This window comes from Microcaecilia unicolor, chromosome 10, assembly GCF_901765095.1.
Source record: "Microcaecilia unicolor chromosome 10, aMicUni1.1, whole genome shotgun sequence".
Lineage (NCBI taxonomy): Eukaryota > Metazoa > Chordata > Amphibia > Gymnophiona > Siphonopidae > Microcaecilia > Microcaecilia unicolor.
The window spans coordinates 184,325,237-184,352,935 of record NC_044040.1 but is presented as its reverse complement, the minus strand read 5'-3'; the positions used below and the strand labels follow the sequence as shown (position 1 = coordinate 184,352,935).

The 27,699-nt window shown below is 43.2% G+C and overlaps 1 protein-coding gene across 2 annotated transcripts in view; it reads right to left on the bottom strand.

The window, feature by feature from the left end:
* The window catches only part of MME (membrane metalloendopeptidase), a 123,226-nt gene extending 103,026 nt beyond the window's left edge, over window positions 1–20,200 (bottom strand). The window contains exons 1-2 of one of the 2 annotated variants that reach the window (XM_030216120.1): window positions 19,968–20,200; window positions 4,635–4,804 (exon numbers count right to left, since the gene is read on the bottom strand). In XM_030216120.1, the coding sequence (XP_030071980.1) occupies window positions 4,635–4,794 (160 nt within the window). In that variant the 5' untranslated portion in view covers window positions 4,795–4,804; window positions 19,968–20,200. Of the gene's footprint in view, window positions 1–4,634; window positions 4,805–19,615; window positions 19,945–19,967 lie in introns of those variants that run through there. The other variant, XM_030216119.1, reaches the window with a different exon arrangement.
* Window positions 20,201–27,699: the final 7,499 nt, after the last annotated feature.

The following is a 27,699-nucleotide window of genomic DNA, read 5'->3' as shown; positions in this document are numbered from 1 at the left end:
GCAACAAGCGGGCACCAACCTCAGGGCCAACTGGTGCCATTTTAAAAATGGGATCCGGCTGTCCCATTTCAACTATGGCAACCTTATGGCTTATGGATGGTGTAAGAGCGATATGAGGCACAGGGGACATAGAAGAAGGTAAGGGAGCTAGCAGAGGCACTGGAAATTTCTGGGGTGGGGGTATCATTGAACTGCATAGGGAAGATTATTTTGTTTCTTCTAATGAAACAAAAGAACCTTTCATTACATTTTTCATTTTGTTAAATAACGAGTCTATAGACCAGTGATGGCGAACCTATGGCACGCGCCGTCACCAGGGGCATAGCCACTTTCCCTCCAGGCCTTCCCACCCAACATCCCCTCGCATGTCCTCCCCGCCGGCGCTGATTACCTCCTTCAAAGCGGCCGCGTCTTTGAAAGCCCTGCCCGTCTCTAGCCTTCCCTTCGTGAGTTCGTTCCCTCAGAGTCAGTCCCGTCTTCTGACACCATAGGGAAGGCTAGAGACAGGCAGGGTTTTCAAAGACGCGGCCGCTTCGACGGAGGTAAAAAAAAGATTTACATGCAGGGCATGGATGGGAGCGGGAGGGCAGGGGAGAGAAGAGAATCGCTGGGTATGGATGGATGGTGGGGAGGGCAATTGTTGGACGGATGGAGGGGAGGGAAGGGAAGACAGGAAGGAGATGCACATGGATGGAGGGGAAGGGAGTTATCAGCATGCGTGCAACAGCAAAAATCACATTAATTATTCAAAAGCATGCCAAATGCTTTTAAAGTTCTGTTATTCAGGTTAAATTGCCCTGTTGGCACTTTGCGATAAATAATTAGATTTTGGGTTGCTGTTTGGGCACTCGGTCTCTGAAAGGTTCGCCATCACTGATATAGACTATAACATAACCTTTTAATGAACAGGGTAAAAGTGGAATATATTTGCTATTGTAGAAAACTATGCTGCTCATTTTCATAGCACATGGACTTACAAAGTTACACAGAGGGGCATTTTCAATAGGGCGTCTAAGTCAGACTTTGGACGTTTTGCAGTAAACGTCCCAAAGCTGAATAGGAAATGTACCCATTTTTGAAAAAAAGAAAAATGTCTATCATTTTTTTTTTTTTCGAAAATACCATTTCGAACATTTTTTTTGTTACATTTGTACCCCGCGCTTTCCCACTCATGGCAGGCTCAATGCGGCTTACATGGGGCAATGGAGGGTTAAGTGACTTGCCCAGAGTTACAAGGAGCTGCCTGGACGTCAGACTCACAGAAGCAGAAGCCTGCGCAGCCTTCTACATGGAATGTTGCTAGTGGAATAGCAACATTCCATGTAGAATCTCCAATAGTAGCAACATTCCATGTAGACTCTCCAATAGTATCTATTTTATTTTTGTTATATTTGTACCCTGCGCTTTCCCACTCATGGCAGGCTCAATGTGGCTTACATGGGACAATGGAGGGTTAAGTGACTTGCCCAGAGTCACAAGAAGCTGCCTGTGCCTGAAGTGGGAATCAAACTCAGTTCCCCAGGACCAAAGTCCACCACCCTAACCACGAGGCCACTCCTCCACACATGGTTTTTGTGCTTGGTGCATTTATCTTTTTAAACCATTTTCAAAGAAAAACTGCACAAGTTAAAACACACCGAAAATCAAACCATTGGGATGTAAAAGGGGTCAGCATTTTTAGTAGACTGGACCCCCAGACATCCCGGGAGAGCAATGGGGCACCCTAGGGGGCACTGCTGTGGACTTCATATAAATGCCCCCGGGTACACATCTCACTGTTGCTCCCTTATCTTGTCTGTTGAGCTCTCCAAAACCCACTATCCTCAATTGTACACCGCTACAAATAGTCCTTATGGGTAAAAGGGGCATCCATATGTGGGTACCATAGGCGGTCGGTGGCCCAACTGTTTGGGGAGGCTAAAGGGGGTGGGGTTAGGGTGGGGTTGAGGGCGGGGCCAGGGGCAGTGCTTACCTCCATAATTGTGCTCCTGTCTCTCCCACTGTCTCCCTGCCACCAGCCAGCATGCTGCCTCGGTCCTCCCGCCGGCGGTGCCTCGGTCCCTGACTCCCTGCAGCATTCTTGTGTTCACCCATATCCATCGCCGTCAGCGGTGCCATTCATTTTCACAGGCAGCCTCGCTCCCGCTCCCCTTTGCCGCGTCCACTCCTCCGGCTCTCTCTGTTTAACAGGAAGTGCATCAGAGAGAGCCGGAGGAGTGGACGCGGCAAAGGGGAGTGGGAGCGAGGCTGCCTGTGAAAATGAATGGCAGCGCTGAAGGTGACGGGTACGGGTGAACACAAGAATGCTGCAGGGAATCAGGGACCTAGGGCAGGTAAATTGCGAGGGGGTGTTGGGTGGGCCCTGGCGGGGGGGTGTGGGTTACGTGCGGCGGGGGGGGGGGCAAGGAGGGCTGCCGTTCGGAGAGAGCAGAAAGGAAGGAGGGACGATGGGAGAGCTCCCTGGCTGCTGTGCAAGCCCTGCGTTTGTGAGAGCAGCAGCCAGGGGAACGTCAAGATTGGGCTGGGGAGGCTTAGCCTCCCCAAGCCTCTTATACGGGGCGCCTATGGTGGGTACAGTGGATTTCTGGTGAGTTTTGGAGGGCTCACAATTTCCACCACAAGTGTAACAGGTAGGAGGAGGTGTGGGCCTGGGTTCACCTGCCTACAGTGCAATACACCCACCACTACACTACTCCGGAGACCTGCATACTGCTCTAATGAACCTGGCTATAACATCTGAGGATGTCATAGAGGCTGGCGAGTACTATTTTTATTCACATTTTTGTGGGGTGGGATGAGGTCAGTGACCATTGAGGGACATCCCTGAATCCCTCCAGCGGTCATCTGGTCATTTAGGGCACCTTTTTGTGTCTTATTCATTAGAAAAACAGGTCTAGACCAAAACATTGAAGTTTTCGCCCAGAGGTGTTTTGGTTTTGTTCCATTACGGCTGCAAAGTTTCCAAGTGTTAGGCACGTCGTAAGCCCACCCTAATCTCACCTCCGAAACACCTACAACTTGCTCCCTTGAGATTTGGACGCACTGCAGATGAAATGCATAGATATATGTCTGCAAGACAGGTTTCAAAAATACTGATTTGGATGTTTTGGAAACTTTTTGGACATTTTTCTCTTTCGAAAACGATCCCAATAGTAACCTATGTAACTTTGTAAGTCTGTGTTCTCTGAAAAAGAGGCTCTTAGCTATTACAATTCCAGTTATGATTTATAGTTTATATAGATGTGTTCATAAAAACAGAACAGAATAATAACAAAATATATAGAGAGTATTTTTTTCTTGCTTTGTACAGTGAGTAACCACTGGAAAAGGGAAGTCAATCAGCACCTTAAAGCACAGTGAAGTGTGTGCTGTAAACAGCTGAAGTTTAAGAGGTGTCCATATACCACTGATTCGATAACGCAATTCAAAAGCATGTCACTCAAGGATTATTACAGATGATGCCATTTTCAGAATTAGAACACTGAATAAATGTCTTTCAGTAATACTTTCCAGTGTGTGTCTCATACTTGATGAGAATTTACAGGCCATTCTCAGCCCCACGGAATTCCCTTTTACACCCACACAGACGCTTAGTTGCAAATAATCCCTAACCGCTTTCTTCTTTCATAAATCTTTTTCCCAATTCACAGTTTGAGACTGTTTTAGTAAGCTGCTGCAAGCACTAACACATGCTTATTGCAAGGTAAAAAAGGACTACCGCGGGATCAGCGTGCGCTTCCCACATGCTCAAATATAGAATTTATTCTTTGTGCTTGGGGCATGTCTGGAGGGAGAGAGTAAGCGTGTTCTGCACTAATTGCATAGGGTCCCTTTTTACAAAGCTGCAGTAGGACTACCGAAGCAATGGTGCCTGACAAATCGGCCCTAACTCAGAGCTACTGCAGGAGCCCAACGGTAGTTCTGGGCTGTATGCTAGGAATTTTTTGTTTTTTAGCACAGGGGGCGTACCCGGCAGTAATTAGGCAGCGCTGTGCGCTGCCCAGTTATTGCTGGGTTAGCGCCAGGGGCATAGCCAGACCTCACGGTGAAAGGGGGCCAATTTTGAGTGCCGCCCCACTGCCCCCCTCCCCACCTACACACCTCGCCTCGCCTCCTTGCCTCACCCCCCCACAAACAAATACCTTTGCTCACGGGGGTCCCCAACCCCCACCAGCCGAAGCCTTCTTCAGCGCTGGTCTCTGGTGCAGCCGTGTTCGCTGCCCTGCTCTTCCTTCTTCTTGCTCCTCGCTCCTCCTGTGCACGCTGATGCTAGCGTCAGCGTGCACAGGAGGAGCAAGAAGAAAGAAGAGCAGGGCAGCGAACGCGGCTGCACCGGAGACCGGCGCTGAAGAAGGCTTCGGCTGGTGGGGGTTGGGGACCCCCGTGAGCAAAGGTATTTGTTTTTGCAGGGGGAGCGGCGAGGAGGCGAGGTGGTGGGGGGGGGGCGGTGGGGCGGTGGGGCGGCACTCAAAATGTACCCCCAACCTTGGGCTCTGGCCCTCTCCCACCGTGAGGTCTGGGTACGCCCCTGGTACAAGAGCCCTTATATTTGAATTGTTAAAAATATATTTTACTATTGTTTAAGCACTGATTAAATCCCGCTGTTGTGGTGCAGGGCACAAGCATGCACTTACCATCATAAGTTGAATAAAGGATGATCATTGTGATAGTCAGGATGGTTAGCAGAATGACTACTGCTGTGAGCCCTATTTCCAGGGCACTCCATCGTGTTTTTTTCTTTGGTTTTGCAGAATTAGGATCAGTTATATCCATCAGGCTTTCTGACCTGCCCATAACCTTGATTCTGAAAAATAAGAAATCTCAGTAAAAAATAATTGCCTGCACTGAACACAGATAAAATGTTTCCCCAGAAATTAACAGAAATTCATAATGAGACATAAAGATGGATGAGTCGATTTTGCAAAGTTGATATGCTGTATATTTTGGTATGAGATCTAAAATAAACACTAGTTTCTCAATTTTCTATTTAACAAGCAAAAGAAATTACTGCTCACTTAGCTTACACGCCTGCTCCCCCACCCATGATATAAAATTCATATCAGCGCTTTTTTCTTGGTATATCACATCATTTTGTAGGGATGAAAAGCCAGAAAAAATTCATTTTGTGTTGTTTCTTGTGTTGGTTCTGGAAATGTTTGTTTAAATTGTTTTTGTTTGGCCATTTTTTTCTGGTTGATGATCATTGGGGAGGAATAGGTTTAGCACGCATTTGCTTGCCACTTCCGCAAAGAGTCCTGTTTTGCATGCATTTGCATGCTAATTGCATTCAGAGCCCATGAGCACATTGTTTCGTGCGCTCGGGGGGCTCTGATCATGGGGCGGTAGGAAATGTAGGCGCTAGTATGGCGCTAACAGTCTCTAGGGCCTGTGTTTGCTTCTGATCACTGGACCATTAGATTGTGAGTCCTCCAGGGAGAGAGAAATACCCAGTATACCTGAATACGACTCACTTTAAGGTACTACTGAAAAAGGTGTGAACAAAATTCAAATAAATAAATAAATAAAATAGCATGCAATTCAATTCACTTTCCCCCTGCAAGATAATAGTGGGAGGCGGGGATGGTGGTAGGGAGGCGGGGATAGTGCTGGGCAGACTTATATGGTCTGTGCCAGAGCCAGTGGTGGGAGGCGGGGCAGACTTATATGGTCTGTGCCCTGAAAAGGACAAGTACAAATCAAGGTAAGGTATACACAAAAAGTAGCACATATGAGTTTATCTTGTTGGGCAGACTAGATGGACCATGCAGGACTTTTTCTGCCGTCATCTACTATGTTATGTATGTTACTATGTTAATTGGATAGTAGGCACTCTTACTATTTCTAGATAGAATACAGTTAAAGGTTTTTTTGAGGGCCATTAGAAGGCTTGCTCCAGTTATAATTTATATCTATGAACATCTGTCATAATTCCTCATAGGTCCTTATAATTTTTTTATATATATCTTCAAATTGTTATTCAAAAAGAGTATTTTAGATATTTAGAGAGTATCCACCTGATATTCAGCTGGCAGCGCTTTGACTGCCCGCCACTGGCTTTCTACCTGGATATTCAACACTGGATCATTTCCGGTGACCGTCATTGAGTATCCAGGTTTTTCAATGCCGGCTAGCGCATAACCGGTTAAGTCAATATTCAGACTTAACCAGTCATGGCTTACCCCTCCCCCTAGATTCTATATAGAGATCTGCGCCAAAATCTAAGCGTATTCTTTAACAATGTACGTAACTTAGTTGGCTTAACAAGCTAATCAGCATTGTTAACAGCACTTAAGAAGCAATAATGAGCACTAATTGGTAATAATTAGAATTTACGTGCACAACTCACTAAACATATTCTGTAACACACTGCACCTAAAATGTAATGCACGCAGGCAAAAAGGGGCATGGTTATGGGCAGGGAAATGGGCATTTTGTGGGCATTTCAAAATTTGTACGAGTAGTTATAGAATATGGCCCTTTGTGCCTAAATCTACATACCGGGATATACGCCATGTTTTTCTTGGTGTAAAAGGAGGTGCGTAGTTTTAGGCGCTAGGATATCAACTAAGCGTATTCTATATACTACATCTAAATCTAGGTGCTGCTTATTAAATATATTTAGGTGGAAATGTTTTCCACGTGGATGTTTTAGGCACCATATATAGAATTCCCCCCCTTAGCGGGCAAAGATAGGCCTGCTTTTTATGCACAACAAAATCTGCTGCTCAAAAAATGACTCTCATTAAATTATATACCCTACAATCCACTGTTTAACAGTATAATAGTGATAAGTTACACTGACAGGAAATACACTACATCATAAAGGTTTTTGGCCGATGATGAAACGAAAACGGTAACGGAATTCAAACATGCGTGGGATAAACATAAAGGAATCCTGCTCAGAAGGAATGGATCCTAAGGAGCTTAGACAAGATTGGGTGGCAAAGCCGGTGGCGGGAGACGGAGATGGTGCTGGGCAGACTTATACAGTCTGTGCCAGAGCCGATGGTGGGAGGCGGGACTGGTGGTTTGGAGGCGAGGATAGTGCTGGGCAGACTTATACGGTCTGTGCCAGAACCGGTGGTGGGAGGCGGGGATAGTGCTGGGCAGACTTATACGGTCTGTGCCCGGAAAAGGACAGGTACAAATCAAGGTAAGGTATACACAAAAAGTAGCACATGTGAGTTTATCTTGCTGGGCAGACTGGATGGACTGTGCAGGTCTTTTTCTGCCGTCATCTACTACGTTACTGTGTTTTGATCCGATACATCTTTGACAGACATATTAAAGATCTGTAAGCTCTTTGAGGCCTTTTTTCCTGTTAAACAGTGGATTGTAGGGTATATAATTTAATGAGAGTCATTTTTTTGAGCAGCAGATTTCATTGTAAAATATAGATTCTAGCATATCTGCAACCGGAGCGTTACGTAATTTACTGCTTTTTATGCAGCCTTATTTGCCCACTAAGTTCCAAGTATCGACATGCTTAGTTACTAACAGGGAAGAAGCCCCACTGGTAAACCACTAACGGGAGAAACGGCATTCACTTTTAGATCTACGTTAGAGAATTATGGATCAATTTAACCAAAGGTGGGAGGGAGGGAGTGGATTATGAAAGAACATTTTCAATTGTAAAGAGCAAAAATAGATTTATGAATTAAAAACGGTATTGCCAGGGGGACTTAATGAAGAACTTGATTGGATGTCTTTAGTTTGAATTTATAGGCTTGGTATGTCAGCTGATTAGGTTAAAGGAAGAGAAAATAGCGCTGCCCCTATCTTGGAAGCTGTCTGTGTGAGATGTTACACTGAGTTCGTCACGTATTTATGGTGACACATAATTTTAAATGATATATAAGGAGTTGATGTATTTTTTGGATAGTTGGACTTTGAAGAATTTATCTTTGTCTCTTAATATGTTCTTGGTACCACTACCCTAACACAGCTTTAAGCTGGTCCTGAGAAATATTCTTTATTTTTGAGATAAATACATACTCTCTAAATATCTAAAATAGTCTTTTTGAATATACTTTGAAGATATCTATCTATCTATATAACTATAGATAGATCAAAATAAATTATGACTGGAGCAAGCCTTCTGATGGTCCTCAAAAAAAAAACCACCCCAAAATCTTTAAAGTGTTCTATTTAGAAATAGCTGGTTGACATTTCTATGTCACTGCAAACAACAGTCCATTCCTAATGCTTGGTTTTAAATTTCAGAGGCATTACAGAAAGCAAATGAGCTGAAACCCTTGTGTGCTTTGCAAAGAAATAAACAGGGTCCTTCAATTAGCCTGATGTCAAAGATCAGAGGAGCCTTTTAATCCTTCAGCAATGAGTAACTTGGGGGATTTTATGTCACAACAACACATCTATGTACTGTGTAGTAACAGGTTATTTCTATCTGGAGCAGAATAAATACAAGATAAAGTACAGCCTTCATTTCAAATTTTTACCAAACTAGTTTTAAATATTGTACTAAATTCTGCAATTTTAAAAGCCGTTTGAAACTAATTTCAGATTATAAATGAAGAAAATTTCCAAACTGCTACATTGTAGTTTAGATAGGGTACTGACGGAATTTTTTAAATATTCTTTTTGCCTGACATCAGCCTTTTTAGTAGAATTTTTGCATAGATTCCATTAAAGAAACTGACCTCAAAAGATAGTGTCAGTCTGTCCCACCCTAATAACCTTTTAACTCTTCCGCCAATTTTCACAAAATTATTTCAAGCATTAGTAACATGCCTAGAAACAGGGGTGACCTGATACAGACGTTCAAATATTTGAAAGGTATTAATCTGCAAACAAACCTTTTCTGGAGATGGGAAAGTGGAAGAACTAGAGGACATGAATTGAGGTTGAAGGGTGGCGGAGTCAGGAGTAATGTCAGGAAATATTTTTTCACGGAAACGGTGGTAGATACTTGGAATGCCCTCCCGCGGGAGGTGGTGGAGATGAAAACGGTAATGGAATTCAAACATGCGTGGGATAAACACAAAGCAATCCTGTTTAGAAGGAATGGATCTATGGAATCTTAGCGGAGATTGGGTGGTGACGCCGGTAATTGGGAATCAAAACCAGTGCTGGGCAGACTTCTATGGTGTACACCCTGAATGTAACTGAATAAATAGGGATGGGCTTGAGTGTAAATTTTAAGGGGCTTCAACGTTAGCTTCAGAACTTTTAGTACAAGAACAGTGCTGGGCAGACTTTTACAGTCTGTGCCCTGAGAAAGGCAAGGACAAATCAAACTCGGGTATACATATAAAGTATCACATACCATGTAAAATAAGTTTATTTTGTTGGGTAGACTGGATGGACCGTTCAGGTCTTTGTCTGCCATTATTTACTATGTTACTGGGGACCTCCAGCACTCTTCTTTCATGTCCCCTTTACACTCCCAAAACACCTGAATTAGTAAAGTTCCTATTTATGATAATGTTTTACAGTTGTTGCTGGGTACTTGCCAAAATTAGTGCACGGTAAATGCAAAACCTCTGTCATTCCCAGCATCTTTTGGATGCAGAGAAAAAGTGGTCACCATGCATGGCAGATAACAGGCAAAGCCACTTCTTTGAGGTGGAATTAACTGCTCTGTATGTTTATTTTAGTTGTTAATGGGTGCAGTGGATTTCACCCAGGTGGACCCAGGCCCATCCCCCCCTACCTGTTACACTTGTGGTGGTAAATGGGAGCCCTCCAAACCGCCCCCAAAACCCACTGTACCCACATGTAGGTGCCCCCCTTCAGCCATAAGGGCTATGGTAATGGTGTAGAGTTGTGGGCAGTGGGTTTTGGGGGGGATTTGAGGGGCTCAGCACCCAAGGGATGGGAGCTATGGACTTGGGAGGTATTTTTTTTTCTAATTGTTACAAGTGCCCCCTAGGGTGCCCGGTTGGTGTCCTGGCATGTGAAGGGGACCAGTGCACTATGAATCCTGGCCCCTGCCATGACCTAATGCCTTGGATTTGTTCGTTTTTGAGCTGGGCACCTTCGGTTTCCATTATCGCTGAAAAACGAAACCGCCCAGCTCAAATCTGCACAGATCCGATGCATTTGCAGGGCACAACCGTATTATCGAAAAAAAAGATGGGCGCCCATTTTTTTTTGAAAATTCGGTCTGTCCCGCCCCTTTACGTACCCGTTCTCGGACATAGACACCCATGGAGATGGGCGTTCGCGTTGATTATGCCCCTCCAGGTGTCCTTAAATAAGATTAAAAATCAGACAAAAGATTGCAAATTAATATTGTCAAGTACTAAGCATGATGTAAATAGGAACAACAAACATTGTTTGAAATATCTATATGCAAATGCCAAGAGCTTAAGGAATAAGATGGGAGAGTTAGAATATATTGCACTAAATGAAAAATTAGATATAACAGGCATCTCTGAGACCTGGTGGAAGGAGGATAACCAGTGGGACACTGTCATACCGGGGTACAAATTATATCGTAGTGATAGGGTGGATCGAATTGGTGGAGGGGTAGCATTATATATTAATGAGAGCCTTGAATCAAATAGATTGAAAATTCTGCAGGAAACAGAACACTTCTTGGAATCACTGTGGATTGAAATTCCATGTGTAAAGGGGAAAAGGATAGTGATAGGAGTGTACTACCGTCTGCCTGGCCAGGATGAACAGACGGATGTGGAAATGTTAAAGGAAATTAGGGAAACAAACAAACTGGGCAACACAATAATAATGGGTGATTTCAATTACCCTGATACTGACTGGGTAAATGTAACATCGGGGCATGCTAGGGAGGTAAAATTCCATGATGAAATCAAGGACAGCTTTATGGAGCAGCTGGTATAGGAGCCGATGAGAGAAGGAAAAATTCTAGACCTAGTCCTTAGTGGAGTGCATGATCTGGTACTGGAGGTAATGGTGCTGGGGCCGCTTGATAACAGTGATCATAATATGATCGGATTTGATATTAGCTTTGAAGTATACATAGAAAATCAAATACGTTAGCGTTTAACTTTAAAAAAGGAGACTATGATAAAATGAGAAGAACGGTGAAAAAAAAAACAGAGGAGCGTCTGCGAGGGTCAAAAATTTACATCAGGCATGGATGCTGTTCAAAAATACCATCCTGGAAGCCCAGGCCAAATATATTCCGCGTATTAAAAAAGGAGGATGGAAGATCAAACGACAGCCGGAGTGGTTAAAAAGTGAGGTGAAGGAAGCTATTAGAACCAAAATAAAATCCTTCCAAAAATGGAAGAAGGAACAAATTGAAAATAATAAGAAACAGCATAAGGAATGTTAAGTCAAATGCAAAGCGCTGATAAGGAAGGCTAAGAGGGACTTCGAAAAAAAGATTGCGTTGGAGACAAAAACACATGGTAAAATTTTTTTTAGGTATATTAAAAGCAGGAAGCTGGAAAAAGAATCAGTTGGACCGCTAGATGACCAAGGAGTAAAAGGGGCGATCAAGGAAGACAAAGCCGTAGCGGAGAGATTAAATGAATTCTTTGCTTCGGACTTCATCAAGGAAGATTTGGGTGGGATATCGCTGCCAGAAATGGTATTTGAAGCTGACGAGTTGGAGAAACTTAATGAATTCTCTGTAAACCTGGAGGATGTAATGGGGCAGTTCTACAAACTGAAGAGTAGCAAATCTCCTGGACCGGATGGTATTCATCCCAGAGTACTGATAGAACTGAAACTCCAGATACACAATATCAACTGGCTCACCTTTATCCACATGTTTGTTCACCCCTTCAAAGAAATGTAGTAGATTGGTGAGGCAAGATTTCCCTTCACTAAATCCATGTTGACTTTCGGGCGCATTTTCAAAGCACTTAGCCTCCCAAAGTTCCATAGAAACCTATGGAACTTAGCCTCCCAAAGTGCTTTGAAAATATGCCTCTGTGTCTCATTAATCCATGCTTTTGAATATGCTCTGTAATTTTGTTCTTAATAATAGTCTCTACCATTTTGCCCGGCACTGACGTCAGACTCACCGGTCTATAATTTCCCAGATCTCCTCTGGAACCTTTTTTAAAAATCAGCATTACATTGGCCACCCTCCAATCTTCCAGTACCACGCTCGATTTTATGAATAAATTACATATTACTAATAGCTCCGCAAGCTCATTTTTCAGAAGGTGTTTGACAAAGTACCTCATGAAAGACTCCAGAGGAAATTGGAGAGTCATGGGATAGGAGGTAGTGTTCTACTGTGGATTAAAAACTGGTTAAAAGTCAGAAAACAGAGAGTAGGGTTAAATGGTCAGTATTCTCAATGGAGAAGGGTAGTTAGTGGGGTTCCCAGGGGTCTGTGCTGGGATGGGAGTAACTAGTGAGGTAATTAAATTTGCTGATGACACAAAGTTATTCAAAGTTGTTAAATCACGGGAGGATTGTGAAAACTTACAAGAGGACCTTACGAGACTGGGAGACTGGGCATCTAAATGGCAGATGACATTTAATGTGAGCAAGTGCAAAGTGATGTATGTGGGAAAGAGGAACCCGAATTATAGCTACGTCATGCAAGGCTCCACGTTAGGAGTCACAGACCAAGAAAGGGATCTAGGTGTCATTGTTGATGATACGTGGAAACTTTCTGCTCAGTGTGCTGCTGCGGCTAAGAAAGCAAATAGAATGTTAGGTGGTATTAGGAAAGGAATGGAAAACAAAAATGAGGATGTTATAATGCCTTTGCATCACTCTATGGTGCGACCGCACATCAAATATTGTGTTCAATTCTGGTCGCCACATCTCAAAACAGATATAGTGGAATTAGAAAAGGTGCAGAGAAGGGCGACAAAAATGATAGCAGGGATGGGACGACTTCCCTATGAGCAAAGGCTAAAGCAGCTAGGGCTCTTCAGCTTGGAGAAAAGGTGGTTGAGGGGAGATATGATAGAGGTCTATAAAATAATGGGTGGAGTTGAACGGGTAGATGTGAAGCATCTTTTTACGCTTTCCAAAAATACTAGGAGTACTTTTGGAATGAGTAAAAAATCGATTTACTTCTATTCGTTCTACACCATTCAGGATTTTGTAGACCTCAATCATATCTCCCCTCATCCGTCTCTTTTCCAAGCTGAAGAGCCCTAACCTCTTTAGCCTTTGCTCATACAAGAGGAGTTCCATCCCCTTTATCATTTCAGTCACTCTTCTTTGAATCTTTTCTAATTCCGCTATATCTTTTTTGAGATACGGCGACCAGAACTGAACACAATACTCAAGGTGTGGATGCACCATGGAGTGATAGAAAGGCTTTATAGTATTTTCGGTCTTATTCACCATCCCTTTCCTAATAAGTCCTAGCATCCTGTTTGCTTTTTTGGCTGCTGCTGCACACTGAGCAGAAGATTTCAGCATATTATCTACAACAACACCTAGATCTTTTTCTTGAATGCTGACCCCCAAGGTGGACCCTAGCATCAGGTAAGTATGATTCGGATTATTCTTTCCAGTGTGCATCACCTTGCATTTGTTCACTTTGAATTTCATCTGCCATTTGGATGCCCAGTCTTCCAATTTTCTAAGGTCTTCCTGCAATATTTCACTGTCCACACGTGTTTTAACAACCATGAATAGTTTTGTATCATCTGCAAATCTAAGTACCTCACTCATTGTTGTACTGCAGAGTTGCTAGGTCCCTGCCTTTGAGAGCTTATTAGCTCTTTTCGTTTTTTAAAGTTTTATATTGTAAATCGCTGTGATCTCATTGTGGCCAAACGGGATAGAAAATCTAATAAACTACAGCTATACAATCTAAGTTGAGCTTGAGGCAAAAGAGACTAGCTCCGTATCATAGAGAGTGTCAGATGGAGAAACCAGGATTTGAACCCTGAGTCTCTGTCTACTGCTGTTCCTGCTAGATTAGGCCTTTACTCCACTCCTATAGTCTCTATTACATTTTTGCATTAGTCCCGGACTTCTCACCCGTTGAAAGTGATACCTCTGAGACTACGTACTCACTTATACAGGAGCGTAACTCCGTAAACCAGAGTACAGCATTTCCTTTCCAGGATCAATATGTATTTTATGATGAAAAGGATAAGGCTAATAAAGAAATAATCAATGATAATGAAATGACCTAAAGAATTTTTGGGCTTTGCTAAGATTTTGACTTTGCATATGCTAGGCTGATTCTTATTTGCCTGGAAATATTTTTCCTACTCCTCTGGACTCCCGGCTCAGCTGGAACAGTCTCCTAATGAGGCTAAGTTTCCACGTGCGCTCTTTTTGAAGTTAACCGGCGGGGGTGTGCACTTGTGAGCATGCAGAGTTCATGCAGGTGCCTAACATTTAAAAAGTGTGTGCAAAAAAAAAATCACTTTTGTGCACATACACCTATGAATTAATGCGTGCACAGTTGATTTGCATGTGCAAAACGGTTCTTGTAAGCGTACAAATGTGCACCAAAAAAGGAATGTCTGGGGAAAAGATAAAAACTCCAGGAGCCTAATGCCACATAATCTGCAGAAGAGTGAAATAGGGGAGTTGGGAGGGAGGGGGGCATGGGAATTATGGCAGAAGATACATTATTGATATTGGTTAGAATTTGGCAATGTTGACGAGTTGACCAGTTAATGTACTTTGGAGAATTGTAGTGTTTGAACTCTGGCTTGTATAACTTTGAAAATGCAAAATAAAAAAAAAAATAAAAAAAAACTCCAGGAGGAGGAGGAGTTATCACTTTTCTAAGACTTTTCATCTCCGACATAGACCCCTGGGGGTCTGGTGTGCACAGCCAGTAAGTGTCACTGTTAAGCAACGACCAGACCTCACTCTCCTTGCGTCTGTGAATATATCAATTTTGTGAGTGTCTCTCTGCATGTTTACCAAGGATTATTTTATTTACGGAGAAATCTTCAGGTAGCAGTTATTGTTTACACTATTTATCTTTACTGTAAATATGCTCTCTCTATTGCAGGAGCATTCTTCTTCCTACTGGTTCATTTGAAACTTTGATGGGTCTGAGAATTTCTACGTGGTAGACATCTGTAGTGTGAAATGGACATACTTGCAAAAAGAACCTCTGTCTGTATTACATATACAGTGGTGGAAATAAGTATTTGATCCCTTGCTGATTTTGTAAGTTTGCCCACTGACAAAGACATGAGCAGCCCATAATTGAAGGGTAGGTTATTGGTAACAGTGAGAGATAGCACATCACAAATTAAATCCGGAAATCACATTGTGGAAAGTATATGAATTTATTTGCATTCTGCAGAGGGAAATAAGTATTTAATCCCTCTGGCAAACAAGACCTAATACTTGGTGGCAAAACCCTTGTTGGCAAGCACAGCGGTCAGACGTCTTCTGTAGTTGATGATGAGGTTTGCACACATGTCAGGAGGAATTTTGGTCCACTCCTCTTTGCAGATCATCTCTAAATCATTAAGAGTTCTGGGCTGTCGCTTGGCAACTCGCAGCTTCAGCTCCCTCCATAAGTTTTCAATGGGATTAAGGTCTGGTGACTGGCTAGGCCACTTCATGACCCTAATGTGCTTCTTCCTGAGCCACTCCTTTGTTGCCTTGGCTGCATGTTTTGGGTCATTGTCGTGCTGGAAGACCCAGCCACGACCCATTTTTAAGGCCCTGGCGGAGGGAAGGAGGTTGTCACTCAGAATTGTACGGTACATGGCCCCATCCATTCTCCCATTGATGCGGTGAAGTAGTCCTGTGCCCTTAGCAGAGAAACACCCCCAAAACATAACATTTCCACCTCCATGCTTGACAGTGGGGACGGTGTTCTTTGGGTCATAGGCAGCATTTCTCTTCCTCCAAACACGGCGAGTTGAGTTCATGCCAAAGAGCTCAATTTTTGTCTCATCTGACCACAGCACCTTCTCCCAATCACTCTCGGCATCATCCAGGTGTTCACTGGCAAACTTCAGACGGGCCGTCACATGTGCCTTCCGGAGCAGGGGGACCTTGCGGGCACTGCAGGATTGCAATCCGTTATGTCGTAATGTGTTACCAATGGTTTTCGTGGTGACAGTGGTCCCAGCTGCCTTGAGATCATTGACAAGTTCCCCCCTTGTAGTTGTAGGCTGATTTCTAACCTTCCTCATGATCAAGGATACCCCACGAGGTGAGATTTTGCGTGGAGCCCCAGATCTTTGTCGATTGACAGTCATTTTGTACTTCTTCCATTTTCTTACTATGGCACCAACAGTTGTCTCCTTCTCGCCCAGCGTCTTACTGATGGTTTTGTAGCCCATTCCAGCCTTGTGCAGGTGTATGATCTTGTCCCTGACATCCTTAGACAGCTCCTTGCTCTTGGCCATTTTGTAGAGGTTAGAGTCTGACTGATTCACTGAGTCTGTGGACAGGTGTCTTTCATACAGGTGACCATTGCCGACAGCTGTCTGTCATGCAGGTAACGAGTTGATTTGGAGCATCTACCTGGTCTGTAGGGGCCAGATCTCTTACTGGTTGGTGGGGGATCAAATACTTATTTCCCTCTGCAGAATGCAAATAAATTCATATACTTTCCACAATGTGATTTTCCGGATTTAATTTGTGATGTGCTATCTCTCACTGTTACCAATAACCTACCCTTCAATTATGGGCTGCTCATGTCTTTGTCAGTGGGCAAACTTACAAAATCAGCAAGGGATCAAATACTTATTTCCACCACTGTACACCAGCAGAAAGCCTAAAATAATTTATGAAGCACAATTCTATTGTTTCCTTGGTAATCAATAGAAATCAAACAAAATAAAACATGGAAAAGAAAATAAGATGATACCTTTTTTTTTATTGGACATAACTTAATACATTTCTTGATTAGCTTTGAAGGTTGCCCTTCTTCGTCAGATCGGAAATAAGCAAGTGTTGGTGGATGACAGTATATAAAAGTGAAACATCAAAGCATTTCAGTGACAGTCTAACAGGGTGGGGGGGGGGGGGGGGATAGTGAGAGACCAGGAGATATGCATGGACACATCAAAGCATTTCAGTGATAGGTGAGAGGAGGGTGACAAACAGAGTAATACAACTTTATGTTTTATCTTCTGCCTGGACTGATATACTCATAGCACCCCTCTCCTCAAATCACTTCACTGGCTTCTGATCAGGTGCCACATACAGTTCAAGCTTCTCCTACTAACCTACAAATGCACTCGATCTGCAGCCCCTCTTTACCCCTCTACCCTCATCTCCCCTTACGTTCCTACCCGTAACCTCCGCTCTCAAGACAAATCCCTCCTTTCAGTACCCTTCTCCACCACCGCCAACTCCAGGCTCCGCCCTTTCTGCCTCGCCTCACCCCATGCTTGGAACAAACTCCCTGAGCCCATACGCCAGGCCCCCTCCCTGCCCATCTTCAAATCATTGCTCAAAGCCCACCTCTTCAATGTCGCCTTCGGCACCTAACCACTACACCTCTACTCAGGAAATCTAGACTGCCCCAACTTGACATTTCGTTCTTTAGATTGTAAGCTCCTTTGAGCAGGGACCGTCCTTCTTTGTTATTTTGTACGGCGCTGCGTAACCCTAGTAGCGCTCTACAAATGTTAAGTAGTAGTAGTAACTTTATGGTTTATAATGGGCTAGAAAGCCCAGATCTTTGTTAAGTCCTGTCTGGTGGGTGTCAAAATATTCAATCATTTTGACTTCAAAGGTCTTACATTCCTGTATTGTTTTAAAGTTACCTTTCAGGATTCTTACTATGAAATCACTAGTACAGTGTTCTGGTTTTGTAAAGTGCTGTCCCACAGCGGTGGAATCCTTTTCCATGTTTTATTTTGTTTTATTTCTATTGATTACCTTTAAAAGTGGACTAACATGGCTACCACACCTCTCTCTCTACTCAAGATGGTTTCCTTAAAAATTCTCACATAAAGGGAGTCGAGTTAGCAGAATTCTGAAAATTCTGTGATCCTTCACTAGATACAAGTGATGGCAGAAGCTACTTTCAGTGACTTCTGATCTTAGTAGGACTACGATTCACAGCAGCAGGGCTGTGCCGACACGGTAAGCGAGGTAAGCATGGCAGGATGGCACCATCCTCTGGGGGGCGCCCCGCTGCACCATGCTTACCTCGCCCTCTTCTCCCCAGATCCTTGTCCTTTTTTTTTTGTTTAAATTTACCTCTCCAGCGCGTGGCAGCGTAGCGTTAGTGAGGAGGCGGCGCACCCCCGCCCCGACGTGTCAGTCTGTTCGCTCGGTTCTGCCTTCTTCTGACGTCAGAAATGACGTCAGAAGAAGACAGGACACTGAGCGAAGGGAAGAAGACACGTCGGGGCGGGGGAGCACCGCCTCCTTCTCACTAACGCTATGCTGCCGCGCGCCAGAGAGGTAAATTAATACATGTAATCCTAATTTTAGCACAGACTGCACAGTACTCCAACACACAGCCAGCTCTTAATCTCTATGTATCTTTTTGATAATCTGAGCTGACACTTCAGATGCTACACAAGAGTTTTAAAAAAAGTAGGTAACCAGAGTAATGAGTTAACAGTCAGTGTGGCTTATTATCTAGGAAGTGCTTTTACTAAGCTGCATAGGCACCTATGCATGCCCAATGCATGTCAGTTTGGCGTTACTGCCCAGCAACTGCAAAGCCCGGGCGGTATGCACATCCGCTACGCACGCCAGAAATTTTTTTTTTTCCTGCATGTGGTGGGAAACCGGGCAGTAATCGTCATTCTACGTGCATATATGATTACTGCACAGTTACCGCGCGAGACCTTACCGCTAAGTCAATGGCTGGCGGTAAGGTCTCAGACCCAAAATTGACACACGCCAATTTTTATTTTGCCACACGTCCATTTTCGGCAAAACTTTTTTAAAAGGACTTTTTTACAGGCACGCTGAAAAATGGATCTGTGTGCGCCCAAAACATGCGCCTTCATTACCGCAGCCCATGTTTCAGCACACCTTAGTAAAAGGACCCCTAGATTTGTTGAGAATGGAAAAGTAGCCCCTGTAGTTTGGCACAGTTCAAAATCTTTGCCCTGAAGAAGTTTAGATTAGAGCAGCTGCAGTTTTTAGGTGGCTAGCAAAGAAGGTTCAGATTGTTTTCTTTTTTTTTCTGCTAATTATACTTTCCCGAGTAGTAAAATTAACAAAATTTAATAATAATAATAATAAACCATGAAAAGGACATGTAAAACACTTTAAACTGCATTTACACTACTGGTATTAAGTAAAACCTTTGTTACCAGCTCCTTAATATCTAGAACGGGCCATTATAACTCGGTCAAGCTGTAGGTATGATACGAACTCTTGTTTCAAAATAACAATAAACAACTTCAGGCAACATTTTAGTTATTATGTAGCATTGTGCCATACGTTACAATGGAGCAGTTAATGTCCCTAGATCTTCTGAATTCAGCACAATAGTATAACTAACATCTTTCAGAGGCAAAACTTTCCAAAAGGGAAAAAAGTTTCAGCTGAGCCAAAACTACACCATGAAATGACTATAAGCACGAAACTAAAATCACAGTACGAACGAATACATTCATGCCACACTATGCTACCAGGCATCGCTCCTCCCCCGTGATGAGATTTCACTGTTGTTCAACTAGCGTAAAGAAATCAAGCTATGGTCTGAACTTTTAAGAAAGGCTCCAAGTCTCGTCCAGCATAGCTCAATATTGAAGTAAGGCATCCCCACTTTCAAACTTACCAGGTGTATTTCGGAGATCCTTGTTGATGACTGCAAATAGAAATCACCCAGCAATCACAAAGCAAAAAATCCCATCGTTGAAGAAAGGTGTAACGTATATGGAGAGAGAGAGCTAGGAAGTCCCTCCTGGGCTTTTAGCAAAGAAGCAGCTCCTCGTTTCTCCACCTCAAGATAGTGGTAAAGGGTTTGGCCAACACACGCCAAGCACCTCCCAGGCAAGTGCTGAAAGCACTAACCACGGCCACTTCGCAGCTCAATCTCACTGATTCTTACACAACAGAATTTTGCAAGGGGTCAGGGAGGAGGGGGAGAGAAAAGAAACCTGCAAGGAGGCGAGCAGCTCTTTGCTGACCTGAAAGGGCTTCTTCTCCACTTCCCAGAAGCGATAGTAAAAATGTGATGAGAAAAGAACTCAGTCACTTCAGTGCTCCCAGAGCAAGAACTTTGCCAAGCGTTCTCTGAATTGCTGCGCAAATAAACGTTTTCTAAGTAAATAACGCGCCGCCTTTTGACACCGGAACGCAGACGATCGTTATTTGCCGCGGAGTTGCCCTGTGCTGGAGGCCGCCAGGGGGGGACGGTGTAAATAATCCATTTGTGTATGTAAAAGGCAAACTTCTACAAAACAGATGAAACTCATTAAAAGGAGAGTTTAATTCTACTTCAATTTAATGTCTATATATTCCATCGTCTTTATGAACACCAGGCTTTACAAGGCAGATTACAGCCACTTAAGATGAACCGATCAGGAAAAAGAATATTCTCACTGAAATCTGCCATCTGTATGATATAGAACAATGAATAAAAATTAGCACAACGTAAGTCCAAGGAAGACTGTGCTCAGTCCGTTGTAAAAACCGGATCCAAAGGGGGACGGTGTAAAAACCGGATCCAACTCGTATTTCCGCTTCGCAGCGATGCGACTGGTGATCGGTGCGGCCGTCAAAACAAATAACCGCCGTCAAAACAAAGGAGCGCAGGAGCGCTTTAAGGTAGTACTTAGATCCGGAGGATCCCGAGGATCCCGCAGATCTGGCTTTTACACCGTCCCCCGCCAGGGGTGCAACTTTGTGAAATACAATCAGGCTCTGAGCATATGAACGCTGACAGCTGGAGCAAAGTGCGATAACAGGCTGATTCCAGCAGGCACCGTTCTGCTTGCTCTGCAAGAGAAAATGTTTCCATTGTACGCTCCCGGCTTGTGCCTGTGAAATGAATGTAGCCAAGCACAAGATCCAACCCCCACTTTCCCTGCTCCCCCAAGCCTGTACACAATAGAAATAGAGAGGAACTTTTTTGCAGCAGATAAACCCGTTTGCCCTTGGGATCAGTACGGTCTTCAAGATCCCCTTAAAAGCTTAAAGGGCAAGCGTTTGTTTTGTTGAACTGCCCGCTCGTACATTTAAAAAAAAGGGGGTTTGTGGCATGGCACGCTTGCTTGCAAGACTAATCGCTGGAGCATGCAGCCCATGTGCTAGAAACTTGTCGGCAAAGTGCAGTGAATTTTCTGCAATCAAGTGCTGAATTGACCTTTGTTTGAGCTACAGTTTTAGAAGTGTAGCGAACAAGAAAAACGAGGTTACCGTGACACACAAAAACTGGTCATTGTGAACGTAAGACGTTTGCTCACACAGAACTCTTGCACTCCAGACTCCACTGCCCCGCTGCTTTCTTGCAAGCCACACATATACCTCCCGAGATCTGAGCGGAGCTTGTAAGCTCCTTTACCCCTTCCCCCCCCAATTCACCCTACAGTGTTCAGGGGGAATGTTGCATCAAATTAATACAGAAGCCAAGACAGCTAGTTTCTCTAGGAAACCAGTTTCTAAGCTGCCCTAAGGTAATCAATAGAAATAAAACAAAATAAAACATGGAAAAGAAAATAAGATCATACCTTTTTTATTGGACATAACAATACATTTCTTGATTAGCTTTCGAAGGTTGCCCTTCTTGGTCAGATCGGAAATAAGCAAATGTGGTAGATGACAGTATATATAAGTGAAACGTCAAAGCATTTCAGTGACAGTCTAACAGGGTGGGGTGGGTAGGAGATATGCATGGGAACATCAAAGCATTTTAGGATGGGGTGGATAGGTGAGAGGAGGGTGACAAACAGAGCAATACAACTTTATGGTTTATAATGGGCCGGAAAACCCAGATCAGGACCCCACAGTCATTCACAAAGGAAAAATATTCAACATAAAGGAATCGTTTACATGCTCATCTTCCAATGTGGTGTACATCATTCAGTGTAAAAAATGTAAGGAAGGATGCTATATCGGAGAAACAAGCCAGATGCTAAAGACAAGATTTAATTTACATAGACATCACATGAAGAATGTCAGTGCCAGCCAGGATTCCACCCCTGTGGGGTAGCACTTTACAAAACCAGAACACTGTACCAGTGATTTCATAGTAAGAATCCTGAAAGGTAACTTTAAAACAATACAGGATCCTAAGACCTTTGAAGTCAGAATGATTGAATATTTTGACACCCAACAAAGACCTGAGTTTTCTAGCCCATTATAAACCATAAAGTTGTATTGCTATGTTTGTCGCCCTCCTCTCACCTATCCACCCCCATCCTGTTAGACTGCTTTGATGTTTCATTTATATATACTGTCATCTACCACATTTGCTTATTTCCAATCTGACGAAGAAGGGCAACCTTCGAAAGCAAATCAAGAAATGTATTAAGTTATGTCCATTAAAAAAGGTATCATCTTATTTTCTTTTCCATGTTTTATTTTGTTTTATTTCTATTGATTACCTTTAAAAGTGGACTAAAGCTGCTTAAGCTGCCCTAATAATTTGATACAAAAGTGCATCAGATTTCTAAGACTGGCTAAAATAATTTAGTACATTTATTAGCCACGACTGTCCCGAGAGAGAGAGAGAGAGAGAGAGAGAGAGAGAGAGAGAGAATATTTTTGGATCATCTCTGGCCAGAGCAAGAAGGTATACCGTGAAAGGGCAGTAGGGTGATAATAAGAGAAAGTTGATGGACACTTCCATTCACTAATCTATGTGAAATCTCTGGCTGGCAACAACTGAAAAGCTGCAAGGTATTGGGATGCTCCACTGGAGACTGGAATAAAGCAAGGAAATATGAACAAGCTGAAACTGAGCTCAGATCAGGTGGATTTTTTTTCAGTCCACTTGGGAATTAAACTGGACATTTCCTGGTGAATCTAGACAAAATTCAAGGCAAAGCTGAAAAAGTCAATGGAGATATTTGAAAACTGAATGAATGTAAAATATCACTGGACTTCTCTGAATCTGTTTCACATTCTTTCAAAGATTCAAAACAGATGTTGTCAGTGAACATTTTTTTCTTTCACGTTTGGAGTTACATATCCCTAGAAGACTACAAATCTTGGAGGAGCACGTTTAGAACTGTGATTTAAAAATGATTTACTGGGAAGAACTGTTAACACAGATCACAAGGTTTGGGATTTGGGGTTCACATCATCTAGATCAATGGTATGAAACTTTGTTTTTTTAATTTAGTTTCAAGATTCATGGAAGACATGATAAAATTACCAGATCGGCCACAAATTCAGGGGTCCTTTTACTAAGTGGTGGTATTTTTATTTAATTGGATTTTGCTCACACCTTTTTCAGTAGTAGCTCAAGGTGAGTTACATTCAGGTACTCTGGATATTTCTCTGTCCCAGGAGGGCTCACAATCTAAGCTTGTACCTGAGGCAATGGAGGGTTAAGTGACTTGCCCAAGATCACAAGGAGCGGCAGTGGGATTTGAACCGGCCACCTCTGGATTGCAAGACTGGTGCTCTAACCACTATTGCATAAAATCTAATTCTCTATACCCAACTACCAAAGCCTACTCTACCACGAATGAACTTTAACACAATACCACTTTATCTCTCATTCCGAATATGATCTCTTTATACTTAACTGCTTAATCTACTCTGTCAATCATGAACTTTAATGTAATACCACTTGTATCTCTCACTCCAGAATGACGATCGCCATGACGGAACAATGTAAGCCACATTGAGCCTGCAAAAAGGTGGCGAAATGTGGGATACAAATTTTCACATGCGAGTGTGAGAATTGGCAGCCATTAATACAATGGAGGGTTTTTCACAAGGGAGGATGCATTAATATTAGAAGAACAATAAAGTTCTTTGGCATGAGGGTGTGTTGATATCTGGTTGTGCGCTCAAACAACATTTCACTGTGCGTTTGAAAAATCTATAATGTTCAATATTTGAAGGTATGTGTGCATCGGGCTGCGTGGTTGAGCTGAAATTTATAATGTTCCAATATATGTTTGAAATATGAGTATGGTGTGAGTGTAATCAAATGGTGGGGTATATCTTTGATAGATTTGTATGGCGTGAACTGTATGGGTTAGTTCTTTAATGTTTTGAGTGGGAGTTCTTTATACCAGATGTGATGCTTTTCTATCTGTATTGTTCACCATCAGCTGTTCGTGACGTTTCTGCCACGGTAAGATTTAAATCACCACTGAATTGTGGGTAGTGTTGGCGCGTTTTCCTTTACGTCACTAACAGCTTGCTGGGTAAGATTTCGGGTGCTGGGTGAGTTGGTATGCTGAGATCTTGGGGTCCGACAATTTAAAGTGGTGAGATTTATGAATAAGTGGATGTTGTTTGCGTTTGCCTTTAGGTTTACACCACAGTTTGGTGTTGCTGGGTTCTCTTTCCCTGATGAAGCCCCAGTTGGCGAAAAGGGACCATTGGATGCTAGAAGCGCATGTATGAAACATTCAGGAGGAGGTTGGTGTTAGACAGGGCCGTGCCGACACGGTAAGCGAGGTAAGCATGGCAGGAGGGCACCATCCTCTGGGGGGCGCCCCGCCGCACCATGCTTACCTCGCCCTCTTCTCCCCAGATCCTTGTCCTTTTTTTTTTGTTTAAATTTACCTCTCCAGCGCGTGGCAGCGTAGCGTTAGTGAGGAGGCGGCGCTCCCCTGCCCCGACGTGTCAGTCTCTTCCCTTCGCTCGGTTCCGCCTTCTTCTGATGTCAGAAATGACATCAGAAGAAGGCGGGACACTGAGCGAAGGGAAGAAGACACATCGGGACGGGGGAGCGCCGCCTCCTTCTCACTAACACTACGCTGCCGCGCGCCGGAGAGGTAAATTTAAACAAAAAGGAAAAGGATCTGGGGAGAAGAGGGCAGGTAGTGTAGCAATCGTTTTCGGGGGGGGGCGCCGGTGGGGCCAACTGCAGGGGGGCGCCAGAGACCCTAGGCACGGCCCTGGTGTTAGAGGACCAGTGATTACATTAACGTGACTATATTGTTACGATCTTATTGATCAAAAAATGGCACGAGTCTGAGGTCCTCTCCCCCTCCATGATCAATATTCATATCCCACAACTTATTGCCTTTTTCTGCTATTTTTGAGCTGGATACAAATGCAGCAAATAAATAAAATAAACAAATGCTTTTTTTCTGTGTGCCAAAATGCACTACTGCAGTGCACACTCAGGTGCCCAGTGGTAGTTTGGGCCAGGGGCGTAGCTAGGTGGAGCCACGGGAGCCTGGGCTCCCGCAAATTTCATCCGGACCCCTAGTTTTACTGGCGGGGGGTCCCCAACCCCCACCATCCGAAGCCTTCTTCAGCGACGCGTTCCCTGCCCTGTGCTCTTTTTTCCTCCTGACGTCCTGAACGTACGTTCCTTTAAATGAAAATGAGGTGGTGGGGTGGCAGACTAAAATGTGCCCCCCACCTCGGGCTCTGGCCCCCTCCCACCACGAGGTCTGGCTACGCCCCTGGTTTGGGCATCTGCACATGCTTTCCCTGCGCTAAAAAATACATTACATTTGGTAGAGCAACTACAGAAGAGTAGGGAAAGATAGAGAAAGTCATGAATTCTGTTTAATAAGAGAGGATGCAATCTAAAAATGACAAACTCTTATAGCATAACTTAGATTTCAAGTGTAGTATAACAGTTATTCTTTCTCAGACATCAATCCAGAAATTATGCAAATTGGCACAATTAAATAATAAATGTTCCAGTGTGCCAAAAGTTGTATTACAAAACCAACATAAAATAGATTTTGTATTATTCGCTTTATTTTGTTTAATTGGAGTCCAAAAGACTCTGGGGTCCTTTTACTAAGTCACGCTAAAACGTGGCCGGTATCAATTTGTGGGGTTTCCATGTTCTGCGGCCACTTTTAGCGTGGCGGTAAAATGGCCACAGTACCATATTTTTTTGTAATGGCCACATGCCACGGGAGCCCTTACTACCAGCTATATATCACATCTTAATTTCTGCATGGAAATCAAAGCGCATTCTACAACAATGCGTGTAACGTAATTGGTTAACTAGCTAATCTGTGCTGTTAATTGGATGTTAACAAGCAATTATCAGCACTAATTGGCATTAATTAAGATGTATGCACACAATTCGTTATAGGGGTCCTTTTACTAAGCTGCAGGAAAAAGGGCCCTGCGGTAGTGGCAGGGGCCATTTTTCCTATGTGCCAGGGCCCTTTTTACCACAGCGGGTAAAAAGCCCCTAAAAAATGGCCATGTGGTAAGATTTCTCTTACCGTATGGCCATGCAGGGGGGAAGATGTGGTAAAAACTGGCCAGGCACGCGCCAAAAACATGTACAGGGCCCCTGAAATCGCAGCTATTTTACTGCCATGCCAAAAGTGGCCTCAGTGCGTGGGAAGCCCACACACTAAAAATAGCGTAGACCACTTTTTAGTAAAAGGGCCCCTTCTTCTTCTGTTGATTTAATTATGACTCTTCGAAAACCAATGTTATTTTCAGTTTATCTTGTAAATTGTGGCAGACAATGATGACCTGAGGGAGTTCAAGAAAATGAGAGTAAATTGGAAACTGCTTGCTCGGCTTTTACTGGATAGTCCAAAAATTCCAGTGATAAAATTAAATTTCAATTACACAATGCACAGATGTTTTATTTTCCTTGAAATGACCATACTAATACTATAATTTCATGTGGTGGATGTCACATCCTAAGCCAGAATAATGAGATGAGGTGACGTAACCAAATATGAGAGAAACAGGTTTGCATGCTTGCTGACTTCTAGTATCCTAACTAGAATTTGAGGGATTTAAGTCAGGCATATTTTCTAATATATGGATAATCTTAAATACATGCTTTAATTTTTAACCATATGTTTATATGCTTTTTAACTATATGTTTATATGCTTATTCTTGATGCAATAATATTAGTGCAATGACAGTGGGATCAGTAGAAGATAAATCATATGGCTAAAATCTGCAGACACCAACAAATTTATAATCTATGCTTAGGTAAGAGAAGGTTGGTGCTCTCAGTATGTGGAAAATGGACTTTGTATCAGTATGGTGAATCATCGGTCATGCTTTTTGTCTTTTAATATTCCCAATAGAATAATGAACCAATTGGTGCTAATAATTGGCTTTTTAACAAGCAACTATTGACACTAATTAGTTTTAATTGGGACTAACGCATGTAAATTAGGTGCGGAATCTGCACCTAAAATTTATGTGGGGCCCAAAATAAAGGGGGCATGGAAATGGGAGGGTCATGGGCATTTCGGGGTCGATCAGGGTGATTTTGAGTTACACACATAATTACCGAATATGGGTGCTCCGTGCGTAAATTTAGGTGTGGGCGTTTGTACCACATTTTCATTGGTGGAAATGATGATGCCTAAATTTACATGACCGGTTGAGATGATATTCAGACTTAACCAGCCATGGCTTAACAGGCAAAGATAGGACTACCTTTTATGCAGCTTTATTTGCCTGCTAAGCCAGGCCAGTTAAGTTCAGAATATTGGGACATAACCGGTGAGACTCGCAGAATGCCCCATCATTGCTGGCTCTATTTTAGGTGCTAACCGGTCATTATCAGTGGCAATAACCAGTTAAATGCCACTTAAAGTAACCAGTTATCTGCCGAGATGCAACCATGGAGATTTTAATTCATCTATCCGAGGATTTTGACCATATTTCTGGCAAAAATCCACAAGATTATCCATGGTGAATCTCCGGGCTACATGATCAATCTGATTGACCTTCCTACCAGAAACATGTCTTAAACTTCGTGAACTTACCTCAATCTGCAC